General features: G+C 46.1%; 1 protein-coding gene across 14 annotated transcripts; it reads right to left on the reverse strand.

The window, feature by feature from the left end:
- Nucleotides 1-2,992: 2,992 nt before the first annotated feature.
- On the reverse strand, nucleotides 2,993-12,796 carry BBS12 (Bardet-Biedl syndrome 12). Of its 14 annotated transcripts, none has more exons than XM_081303927.1 (9): nucleotides 12,460-12,796; nucleotides 11,558-11,643; nucleotides 10,788-10,992; nucleotides 10,620-10,664; nucleotides 8,699-8,822; nucleotides 7,863-8,080; nucleotides 6,904-7,072; nucleotides 5,526-5,612; nucleotides 2,993-5,205 (listed from the first exon to the last, which is right to left on the reverse strand). In XM_081303927.1, the coding sequence occupies exon 9, from the start codon at nucleotides 5,190-5,192 to the stop codon at nucleotides 3,066-3,068; it is 2,127 nt and encodes a 708-aa protein (XP_081160053.1). In that variant the 5' UTR covers nucleotides 5,193-5,205; nucleotides 5,526-5,612; nucleotides 6,904-7,072; nucleotides 7,863-8,080; nucleotides 8,699-8,822; nucleotides 10,620-10,664; nucleotides 10,788-10,992; nucleotides 11,558-11,643; nucleotides 12,460-12,796; the 3' UTR covers nucleotides 2,993-3,065. The 14 variants fall into 14 exon arrangements, with proteins under 14 accessions (XP_081160053.1, XP_081160051.1, XP_081160058.1 ...); XM_081303930.1 differs by lacking the exon at nucleotides 5,526-5,612 and having other exon boundaries at nucleotides 3,791-3,989; nucleotides 4,574-5,205; XM_081303925.1 differs by lacking the exon at nucleotides 5,526-5,612.
- Nucleotides 12,797-12,805: the final 9 nt, after the last annotated feature.

The following is a 12,805-nucleotide window of genomic DNA, read 5'->3' on the forward strand; positions in this document are numbered from 1 at the left end:
TGTAAACCTGCGGCTAAGCCCTGAGAGCCACAGCCGACGTCTGCCACCTGCAGGTCAAAGGAAAGCGGCATCTTTGGGTTTTCAGAGCGAGCTTTGGTAGAATGAAGGGTTTTAGAAGATAAACTGGACACAGGGAGACTTCTACCAGCGGGGTATTGCCTTAATTTCCAGCATTTTCTTCATTAGTGTACAGCACTATGGTGTCAGAAAAAATTATGATAGAATGCTGAGCAGTAGGACCTCATGATCAGAAAGGCATGGAATGCTCCTAGCAATGAGAAGGAACATGGACCTCTTTCTGCTCACACTTGCTCATCACAGCGAGAGTTATCTGAATGATAACGTTGGGACAACTGAATAACCACTGGAAAAGTTTAGAGTCTTTAAATAGTCTACTAAAATAAATTCCAGATGGCTTAAAAATGTAATTAGAAAATATAATTAGAACAAATAATTTCTAAAAAGAAAAAAAAAAACCCACTGTTTTCTCCCTCATTAATAGTCAAAGAATGTTTAAGTAAAAGGAAATAGCATTCTCACCCACACTGGTCAAACAGAATCAAAATGATAACATCCAGGTTGACAAGGGTTGGTGAAGCGATATACATGTGTACACACACACATTGTAGGGCCTTTTGGAGAACAATTTGACAAGAATATTTCATAGTACTTTAAAGATATCCATGATACCTGTTGGTCCATTTCTAAGAATTTTTCTAAAGGAAATAATGATGACTAACAGGAAAAATTCAGCTATAAATACACTTATGATGGCCTTGTTCATAATAACTTCCACACTGGGTCTGACCTCAATGTCTGGCAGGTCACAGGCTAAGTAAATCACAGCAGTTTACTGTGCTGGAACAAGTGATGCTGGATGATTTTACAGGACTCTGGGCAAAGGATACTGGGGAAAGTACTTGAGAGACTAATGGACAGAAGTAGATTATACACAGCATGCGTGGCAATCCCATTTTTGGACTGTAAACTCCATCTCCATATCTAGACACACAGAAGCCCCTTGGGAAACTGTACCCCAAATATTGACAATTATTACATTGATATGTGGGAAGAAAACAAAGGGACCAAGAAACTTTTTTAAAATGGAGTAGAGCAGACACACACACACACACACACACACACACACACACACACAGAGTTGTTGTTGTTGTAGAAGTAGTAGATGGACACAATACCTTTGTTTTTATTTATGCATTTTTATGTGAGGCCTGCAAAGCCATGATCATGGAAACCATGGCACTTGCCCCTGGACCGGGACTCCTGGAGCCCGCCACAGCCTTCCTTCTCACTAAACTGCGCCTTCTAGAGGACAACACGTATGAACAAGGGAGCCACAACCTGCCCTCTGCTTGATGGCTTGGCCTTCCAGGGGGGACCTAGGGTGACTGGCCCTGTCTCACTCATTGCAGTTCGGCACAAGACAGGTCTGTCTTGGGCCTTTGGCCGTCTGAGAACGGGGAGCTCCTTCACTGAGGCTGGGGGACTTCCTGCCTCACTGCACTGCTCCCGTCACCTGGCGCCTCGTGCCAAGCTGTTGCCACTGCTCCCCCCAGTTCTTTTCTGGGTTCCCATTTCATGACCTGCTTGTCATCTGATATTTGATATCATTTTGAGACTGTACTGTTTTTCAGAAACTCTGTTCTACATGACTTGACCCATTTAAACACAGTCTTCACCTGCTCCAGCTTTTTGTTATTCTGGTGAGTTTCCGTTACCTGTGGGAGTATCTTTGGTTTGTGCTACTTCCTGAATGTTTTTATCCTCCCCCAAACACCTGGTATTGGAAACTGAGTCCCCAGTGTGACCAGCTGGGAGGCAGAGCCTCTGGGAGTACACAGGATGACCCCGTGGCCCTACAGAGAGGGCTAGGGAGTGGCTCTCACCCTCCCACCTCTCCAGCCTTCACATCCCAAGGACACAGCGCTGGCACCTTGGCCTGGCCCCCAGAACCGTGTGGGCCACCAGGCAGCCTGTGGCACTGTCGCAGCAGCACAGGAGACACCGCATTCGGTTTAGCGCTTTTCTTATACTGTGGTCATTTGATGTCGAATGGCTTTGGCTTCTCATTGTTCCCCATGTTCAAGGCACCTGCAGGGAATCTTTGTGAATCTAATTAGAGGAAGGGACTCCTCTGAGGAGAGGGGTATGGGCCTGTGCCAATTCTCTGTTTTATGACCCTGGGGCTCGCTCCTACTCTTGGGGAGGAACTGCTTACCAGCCACATCAGACTATCCACCTCCAGCTGCTTCCTAGAGGCCAGTGGACCTTGTCTTCAAGGTTACATTGTTTTGGGGGGTGGGGATGATAGTGGGGATTGAACTTAGGGATGCTTTACCAGGGACCTACACCCCAGTTCTTTTGGACTTTTAAATTTTGGGACAGGGCGTTGCTAAGTTGCTGAGGCTGACCTCAAACTTGCCATTCTCCTGCCTCAGCCTCCCGAGTTGCTGGGATTATGGCCATGGGCCACCACACCCGGCTCATGCTCACACTAGTTCTCAGTGCTCTTCTGCCCGTTACTCCGCTTGGCTCCCACCAGCAAGGTGGCCGGGACTGCTGGCAACGGGGACACACCATGGGTGACACCACCCTGCACATTTGCTGGGGATGTGAAGGACACAAGGACGTGAGTGACCTTCAGCCAGCCCACAGCCCTGGCTGTGCTTACACTGAGCACCCTGAAGTATGTGGCAACAGCTCCTGCTGGACAAGGGTGCAGGACAGGTTCTGCTGCGATTGTGCCAAGCTCAGCACTCATGAAAGCTAACGCAAAGCTCTAGACACCACTTCTGCTTTGACTAGCCGAGTCCTCTGCCGCTGATCCCAGTGTCTTGTGTACTCTGGCACTCCATGAAACAGGAGCAGGGTTATCTGCTGGCTATTCAGTAGGGTAAAATCTCAGCCCCTGCATAGTATGACAGTCCTCAATTATTTTCTTCTTGGTAATACCTAGCATTTCAGGCACTATAACTTGATTATTAACAAATTTATTATTTGCACGGTATGTTACAAAAGATTATTTTCCAAAGACTTATCCAATAACACTATAAGAACAAAAGCCCCCCTACTTCCTGTGAGTTCATCTGTGCATGCCCAAGTCCAGTGATAACTTCACTGTCTGTCTTAAGTACCAACAACACCAAATCCAGGGCTCGGCGCCATGCCTCCATCTTTGGTGTGACAATGTCATAAACTCTTGGAACTTGCTCCAGTTTATCTAAAAAACCTGCATTAAAAATTCCACTATTTAGTTTACTATATTCATTTAAAATGTAAGCCGACGGCGAGCCAGATGCTGTAGCATTTTGTACATGATGCTCGATGAACGTGCGGGCTGCAAGCTCTGATGGGCAAGTGGCTGAGTTACACATGAGTGCCGAGAGGTATCTGTGCCACCCGCCTGCCAGGCACTTAAGCACAGCTGGCCTGTATGCTGGCAGGGAGGAGGCCAGCCAGCAGGAAGTGTTAGGAAGCCACCCCAGACTGGGGTGGTCGCCTTTGTTCAGAGACTGCTCAGCAAGAATTTGAAGATGACTCAGACACAAAAATTCAACTGCTCCACCTCCAAGGAAGACCTTTTCCTCTTCTAGAGCATAATGCAGACGATATGCACAGGTCCAGAACCTGTCTTCTTTGGCTTGCATCTGTGCAGGGACTGAGTGAGTGAGCACCGCTGTGATCAGATTGATTCCTTCTGTTTTTAACAAGATTGGCATTCCGCTGCTCCTGCCTGCAACCTCCAAGGGAGCTCTCCAGAAGGTCACGGAGAGGCCACTGCCCACACAGTCTGCATTCACTTGGGAAACGTAGCTCACTGGCACTGCTCCCACAGCCTCAGCGAAAGCCTGCATCACGCTGCTGCCCACAGATCCCACCACCAGCCGCTTACTGTGCCCGCACTTTTCAGTCAAGGATTCAGATACATTTCCCTGCACCAGGATGAGGTTCACGTTGAACTGGGTCAACACCTGTAATACATAATTCGTCCACAGTTCTTCTGAGCTGTCCCCTTGAAGTTCCACGCTATCTAGTACTGTTTTCATATTGGTGGACTCATTAAATCCCAGGTGGTGGTAACTCTCTACAAGGTCACCCTCAATGAGAACTACCCGGAGAGGCTGATTCTCTAATCCCTCAATCAGGGTTATACTAGCTATTGGTACAACAGTGACATACCCTGAACAAACACAAGACAAAGTTTCGGGCAAGCCTGGGAGACAGCAAGTGAAGACTCTAGAAACATCAAACATAAATGGCCCTGTACAGTTGCCTTGTTGCACACATGCCTTCTGATACTGCAGTTGTACTGCTGCTTCTACCAACTTCATGGTGCCAAGATCTCCATGGCTCAAACCCACTGCCAACTCTACCAAATCACAACATCTGTAGGTTTTGGGAGTCGCTGCGCTGTACTGTTCTAGAAACCCATCTTGTTTGCTTATCCAAAGACTATTATCGGTCCTGTTAAAATGCCTACTGTGGGTCAGTACTGACTTTCTAGAGCAGGTGTCTGTGTGCACACTGCTCTTCAGACCTTGTGATGCCTCTTTACCTGCTTCGACCTTTACTGGAAGGTTGAAGAATTCTGGCAGTTTAACAGGTCTTCCAGAAAGACTGTAAACGGTCAATAGTTGAGAGGCAGCATGTTTGAAATCATGCTCTTTGGGTATCCCACCAGCACCTGAAGGGGCTTGTAGGAAAGGACAGGAACCAACATGAGGTGTTTCAAGTCCAGAAATGGTCCTTGAGTTGTGCACACGGTCAAATACGTTGTGCACTGGGACTTGAAGGAAAGCTACCTCTTCCCTGCAAGAGTCCAAGCCTTCTGACATCACGGCAGCGATTATGGAAACAGGAACACCCAGGTGAAGGCACTCTTCAGCAGCCCTGCTCCACGCACCGACGAGAAACAAGAGAGTGCTGGTGCCAGTCCTATAGGTGTTGTTTTGTGCTTGAACTGCCTCATGGAGAAGCTGCCCCACTGTGCTGGTCAAATCCAAACTTTCAAGGAGTCTTACTGTTGAGCTGATCAACACACTTTCATGACAGTCCCCACCTGTAACAAATTTGGATGATTTCACTGGGCCCAGGAACGTTCTTCCTGTTTCTGCAAATGAGGACAGTTGTTGAAGTCCCACATGTCGTCTTTTGTTTATTACCCTGCAGGCCATCACAAGTCAACATCTGCAAATAAAATAAAAACTTGGAAACTTATTCAGTGTGATTCATCATTATGAATGAATACAGAAAAGAAAAATAAGATATGGTCCCTGCCTTTGAAGTACACATGGTTTCCATTAAATGTGGTCAGTGCAATGTGCAGTAAAATACTAATGACAAAGGTACAAAGACATGGCGGTGGCCACACCATTCAAGACGCAACACACGCTGTGTGCAGAAGGCAGCAATCCCCAGAGCGAGCCTTGAAGGACAACCTGAGCGAGTCAGCTAGGTGGAGGAGGGAGGAGGTGGGAGGTGGCAGTAAAGTACACACACAGACCAACATGTGGTGCTGGGGTAAGACTGGTTATCGTGAGCCATGGTGCTGTGGGCGCAAACCGAGTACAGGGGGACCACAGGAGACCAGCCTCCTGCAGAGGACAGAACCTGGATCAAGAAGGGCATAACATATTATGCCGAGAAGCCTAGCCTTGCTCCTGCAGTGGAGGCCACTGAAGAGAGCTCCCAGCTCAGTGTGGCTCAGCAGTAGAGGTTGATAACAAGCATGAACCCCTGGGTTTAATCCCCAGTATCCCAACAGAAAGAAACAAGTAGACATAGTGTTTGAAAGTTTGTACTACTACTTATTTTACTTTCCTGAGTCAGGGTCTGGCTAAGTTGCCCAGGCTGGCCATAAACTTGTGATCCTGCTTCAGTCTCCGAGTCCTTGGGATTACAGGTGTGTACCACTGGCCTTCTCCTGAAAGCTTGTATATGTGTGTCTAGATCTCTGGGCTTGAACTCAGCTCACTGCTTACTAGCTGAGTGGCCTTCAGCAACTTAAACATTTAACTACTCTGGCCCTCAGTCTGCATATCTGAAAATGGAGCTAATCACAGCATCCACTTTGTGGGGTCATTAAGACAGTACAATGCTCCAGAGGTCTGGAGTCCTGTTCAAGAAGCCCTGACGGGGATGTTCCGGACATGTTAGCACTGTGGTAACAGATTCAGAGGACTGACTGGCTGCGTGTAGAGAGGAGGTGGAGAGGCCAATTAAGAATTTTCTGTAAGTACCTTGGTGAGAAATGTGGAAGAGAGATGGAAGGAGGATATGGATTTGATCAAAGATTACATTATAAAGGAAAATAAATGCTATTTAAATGGAGGTTCAAGAGCAAGCTCAGGAGGCTGAGGCAGGAGGATGGCAAGTTCAAAGCCAGCCTCAGCAATTTAATTAGGTTCTAAGCAACATAGCAAGACCATCTCTATTTAAAATATTAAAAAGAGCTGGGGATGTGGCTCAGTGATTAGGTGTCCCTGGATTTAATCCATAGCATGCATGCAAGCGCGCGCGCGCGCGCGCACACACACACACACACACACACACACAAAAGCAAGCAACTAACTCCACATAATACTTTGGAATCTGCACCCAAAATTAATAGGAAGTTACAAGGGAAGGACTTTAGTTCTATAAACAGAACTCCTGGAGTGCCCCCTAACTGAAAAGCCATCTATAAAACTGCTGCCTTGGGAGGCATGATCCCTGGCGACTCAGCAGGGAAGCCAAGATCAGAGAAAATACGAACTTGCCCTTTGCTCTAAGAATCCATGATTTTTTTGAATAATACTTCTTAATCACAATCTTTTAAATCTCAAACACTGAAAAGCAAACAACTCAGATTTTTGCTTTTCCTCCCATGCTGTCTCTGCACCCCACCTGGCCCCGGCACCGCACCACCCCTGGAGAGTGCCCTGAGAGGGGCTCCAGGGCAGCAGGCGCTGAGCCCAGAAGCAGCTGGCGGCGTCCCAGGACTCGGAGGGAAGCTGGAACAGCCTGACAGACTCTCTGTGTTCAGTTTCAAGGCTTCTTCTGTGAATTTTCAGTTCTATATAACAAAAATTTATGATATGGTCAGCAATATTCCTAGATAGCACCATAATACGTCAGAGCAGCCCCAGGTTGAGGTTGATGGCTCCAGCCTCAACCCTCCCAAGACTCATGTTCTCCGACACACAGTGTGGTGAGGTTCTGCCGCACCACATCCGCCTTTTACCTCCTACTCCGTAACATCAACTCTCTACTTGCCTGTTTTGAATTCTACTTGTCAATTATTACAGTTGCTCCCTTGTACAAATATCCTTAAATTCAGCTCATCTGGATGAAGTCCAGCCCCAGCCACTCCGTGCTAGGCCCAGTGCAGCTGAAACACACACACAACCACGCTCACTGGTGTCATTTGAGGTTCATGGCCCCAAACCTCAAGTGGCCTTAAAACCACCTCACAATATATTTCCCTTGTCCATTTATCTTTTCTTCTTTTAATAATTATTACTTTCTCTTATCTATTTAAGAAAGGTTTTCTTTTCTAACTCTCAGAAGAAAACTTATTTTTTTGTATTTCTTCTGAAAGCTTTATGGTTTTAAATTGATCTGAAATTCATTTAACATAAACTGAACCATTTTAAATTGTACCACTGGCATTTAAAGTGGCCTTCAGTACGTTTGCAATGCTGTATAACTATTAGTTTCATCATCCCTAAAGAAGCCCTAGAGCTATGAAGCAGTCTCTGCCCCATTCCCTCCCAGACCTGGCAGTCACCACTCTGCTTTCAGTCTTTCAGCACTATCATTCTCGATACCTTACATAAACGGCATCATAAAACACCGATTCTCACTCGGCCTGTTTCTGAGGCTCATCCACACTGCAGTATGGACCAGGGCTTCATTCCTCTCTCATGGCGGAGCGACCTTTCTGCGGGCAATCGCACTTAGCATATCCTCTTTTCCTTGGATGCACATTTGAGTTCCTTCCATCTGCTGGCCATTGTGAATTGTGCTGCTATGGACTTCCACGTACAGTGTGGACCTGAACAACTGTTTCCAATTCTTTACCCTAGGAGGGAACCTGGAGGTACTTTCTTTGAGGAACCACCACAGTGTTTTCCACAGCAGAACACTCACACCAGCCACGCACAGGGTATTGGTTTCCTAGGCTGCCCTACCAGATATCACAGAGCACCGGAGGCTCAAAACTACACACCCATGCTCTTACGGTTCTGGAGACTAGAATCCAAAATCCAGGCACTGGCAGGGCAGTGAGTCTCTCACCCCCCAGGGAAGATTCTTTCCTTGCCTCTTCCAGCTTCTAGTTACTCCTGGTAACTTAATGAACCAGTTGGTGGGCCTAGGGCCCACCCTAATCCAGTATAACCTCAGCTTCAGTGATCTCCCTCATTTCAAAAAACACCACATTCTGAAATTCTGGAAGGACATGAAGTGTGTGTGTGTGTGTGTACTGTTCAATCAACAGGACACTCAACAATACTTTTTTTTTTTTTTTTGTAAAATTATAGACATCCCAGTGATGTGGAGTGATCTCACTGTGCTTCTGACCTGCACTTTCCTAATGACGATGGGCATCTTTTCATGTGCTTGTTGGCATTTGTACTGAGGACTGAACACAGGGGCACTCTACCATGGAGCATTTCTCCCAGTTCTTTTTAGTCTTTACCTTGAGACAGGATCTCATTAAGTTGCCCATGCTGGCCTTGAACTTGCCATCCTCCAGCCTCAGCCTCCTGAGAGCAGTGGAATTTCCAGGAGCGCAGCACTGCATCCAGCTTCCACTTGTAAATCTTAATGGAGAAATGTTTTTTCAAGTATTTCACCCATTTAAGAAGCGCTGCTGATTTTCTTGTGTTGAGCTGCAAGTGCACGCTGGGTACTAGACCCTTATCAAACAGCAGCAAGTGCCAATCAGGGTTCTGCATGCAGGGATCCAACTGTGGACACAAAAACGTGGGAAAAAAACCTGCACCTGCAGCTGACAAGTTCTTGTCACTTTCCTTCAAAATGCCTCATAACAACTGTTCATGTGGCATTTACATTTTATTAGGAAATAATAAGTAATCCCAGAGGAGAGTTAAAGTATATGGGAAGATGTAAAAGTAACTGGCACACCTGTGGACTTGGGTATTCACAGGGGAGTCCTGGAACCAGTCAACCAAGGACGTGAAAGACCACTGTATACAATTTGCAAATACACTCCCGTCTGGGGAAAACAAATGTAGTGATTTCTACATTGTTGAGGACATGCACAAGTTTTTAGTTTTGATGCAGTCCACTTTTTTTGTTTCTGTTGCTCATGTTCTTGGTGCCATATCTATCCACTGCCACATCCAAGATCATTCATATTTAACCAAACATCATCTTTAAAGAGTTTTATAAATTCATCCCTTAACAGTGTTGATCAATTTTGGGTTAATTTTTGTATATGGTATAAGCAGAGGTCCAATTTCGTTTTTTGTGTGGTACTGGGGATTGAGCTCAGGGGCACTTGACCACTGAGCCACCTCCCCAGCCCTAGTCTGTATTTTATTTAGAGACAGGGTCTCACTGAATTGCTTAGTGCCTTGCTTTTGCTGAAGGTGCCTTTGAATTCGTGATCCCCCTGCCTCTGCCTCCCAAGCTGCCAGGATTACAAGCATGCACCACCAAGCCCAGCCCAACTTCATGTTTTGCATGTAGATATCCAACTGTTCAGCACCATTGGTTGAAGAGAGTCTCCTCTCAACTGAGTGGCCTTTGCATCTTTGTCAAATACCAACTGGCCATAGGTACATGGGTTTATTTTTGGTTTCTCAATCAATTCCACTGCCCCTGTGTTCACTTGGTGCCAGCACCAAACTGTTGTGACAACACAGCTTTGCAGTACATTTTGATGTCAGGAACCTGGGCTGCAAACTTTTTCTTTACATTTATGTTTATAATTCAGCTTAAACTCATTTTTGTAAATTACTGGAAACATTGGCTCCTTTTTCCTCATGAATATCCAGGTGCTTCAAAATAATCTGTTGAAAGGAATAGCTTGAAAAGACTGTTTTTGTTTGTTTGTTTTGCTTTTCATTTCTAACACATGTTGAGAGTTCACTGGGTGTGAGGCACTTTCCAGGCCTATGTCACGCGGCCCTCACAGCAGCAGTGTGAGGTGGTACTGCCATCAGCCTCCTGGTGATGCGGAAAGGAGGCGTGATGATCAACACACACGACCTCGTGACTAGTAAATAAAGGGCTATGGACTAGAACCCAGGTTTGTTCAAGCTACCAACTGCCTCACGATGCTGCCCTCGGGCTGCATTCTCTACCCACGGTCTCCATTCCTCAGGCCTCTGCCTTCTTCCAAGCCTTGTTAACACTCTTATCAGGCATAGTGTTTTTAAGATGTCTGCTTACGGTCTCCTTTCTGTATTGTCTGAACCACAAGGGTATTAATGCACAAATGGAAAAATTCATGAGCTATTCCAAACTTAGTTGGTATGGAATTTATATGAAAAAAAAACCTTCCCAAAGAAGGCATACAATTAGAAAAAAAAACTAGTCTACATGCAAAATATCACATACAACTGCTATGAAAATAAATATTTACAAAAGACCTGTTTCAGCATCTTGAAGAACCTACTCCAACTTTGAGTAGTAATCTAAAAACAAAAACAAATCAGTCTAAGGTTTCTAACTTTGGATGACCTTCTTAATTATTACTTTAAAGAAGCTGCAAGGGCCTACCATAAACAAAAAAGAGATTGAAATCAAGAATTCCTCACCTTCTAAGAGGCTGGGCATACAAAGGCAAAGACAGTGAAGGTGATGGGGGACAGGACCTCTGGCACCTTCCTTTCTCCTGACCAGCAGAGTCGCCTCTGTTTATCCAGGATTTTGAAATCAGAAGGCATTTTCTTTTCACAAGGTCATGTCTAGTTTTGTTCGAGGTACTCAGCTCAACACTAAGATGCGTTTCTCAGGAGCAGCCTGGGGACAATCAGCCTTTCATCATCAAAATCAACAGTTTCCTCATCTCCAGTCTATTCCCAACACAGAGTCTAATCCTAAAACCCACTGTTTAAAAGCCTCTCAGAAAGTCGCTGACCTTTGTCTGACATAGGACCCCTTCACTGATGGTGGGAATCTCGCAAAGCCTCCCCAGTTCACTGATGCCAGAGTCCCAGTGCTCACAAGCCCCAGAACATGCACTTCTTCCCTTTCCCTTCTGACTCCACCTCACTCTGCTCTGGCCTCCATCCTATTCCTGGAACATGCAAAGCCTGCTCTCTACCTTAGGGTTTCTGTTCTAGTTGTTCCCCCTTTCTGGAATACTCCTTCTCCAAGAACTCTACTGTTTCACCACCTTTAAATATTTTCTCAAATTTCCTTTTCAGTACAGCCCACCCTGAGCATCCTATTAATAACACAAACTCTTCTCCCTCTACACCCTGGATACTCTTAGTAGCATACAGTTTACTTATCATTTATGAACCCTGTTAGAATATAATTTCCAGAAGAGCAATTTAGTCATGGAAGTATCTCAAGTACCTACAGCACTGTTGTATACTTTACTGCAGGCACTCAAAAATTATTTGGTAAATGATTTTCACATTTGTTATCCCAAATTTGAGTACACACCTGAAACAAGAGAAAACAGATACCACTGTTTAGTATTCCTCCAACATGAATATAACTTTCAACTACCTTTGGAGTTGACTGATTCCTATTTGGCACTACCTTAGGTGGAACCCTTTAATTTCTTTTAAAGAGACTTCAGAATCATCCTGAAAAACTAAAAATAGAATTGGGTATTCCACTGCCAAGAACTATTTACCTTGGAAAATAAAGTCTTCTTAACATTGTGCTGTAAAGTCTACACTCAGACTTTTTAAGACCCATCTCCCACCCTTCCTTAAAGTACACCACGTACCTTACTTTGTACATACTACACTTTGATTTCAATAGCCTATCCTCTTTATACCTCCTTGAATGCTCTATGGCTTTCGTGACCCAAGGCAAATGCCACATTTTGGATACAGCTTTCTCCAGTGCTGGAGGAGGAGTCCCTCCTTTCTGTGCTCCCAAGCACAGCCCCTGTGTTTATGTCTTGTCTATCTCAACCACTAATCTGGGGACCCTTGGTTTTATTCATCTTTTACACTCTACATGCAATTCCTTTCAAACTCAGTAGCTGACAGGCTGACATGTAAAGCAATAAATCTGGTAGATGTATAAGATATAATAAATCTAGTTATCACTAGGAATGTCTAGAGTGCAACCGGATTAGTGGCAGCCCTTTTTCAAGACTGAGTACATTCTAATCAAGACCTAGAACTGCAATCTGAGCCCTACCATTTAACAAAACAAAACATTTTAACTCCGCGGTCCCAAACAGATGCGTAAATCGCAGAGTGATGCAAAAACAGGTCACCCACTGCTCAACCTTCTCGTTACCGTTAGATCAAACCCGATGCAGCCGAGCCCGAAGCCGGGTCCGGCTGAGGCCCGCTGGACCACGTTCCTCCCTAGGTCTCAGCAGCCCCGCTAACGTCAGTGCTCCAAGCAGCACTCGGCTCCAGCTGGGCGACCTGCGGTGGGTGGCTAAACCGCAGCCTCGCCCCGGCCTCAGCTGGTTCTCCGCCGGGGCCGCAGAGGCCCTGCTGGGCGAGGGCCACCGTCGTCCTCTCACCCGGCCCTCGCGGCCAGCGGCCTGGGAAGGCGCAGGTTCTCCCCGCGCCCGACCTGGAGAGCCCCACAGACCTGGGATCCACGCCGGCAGTCCAAGCCGGAAACGCCCCCG

Source organism: Spermophilus citellus, assembly GCF_964194105.1.
Source record: "Spermophilus citellus genome assembly, chromosome: 8".
Classification (NCBI taxonomy): Eukaryota; Metazoa; Chordata; class Mammalia; order Rodentia; family Sciuridae; genus Spermophilus; species Spermophilus citellus.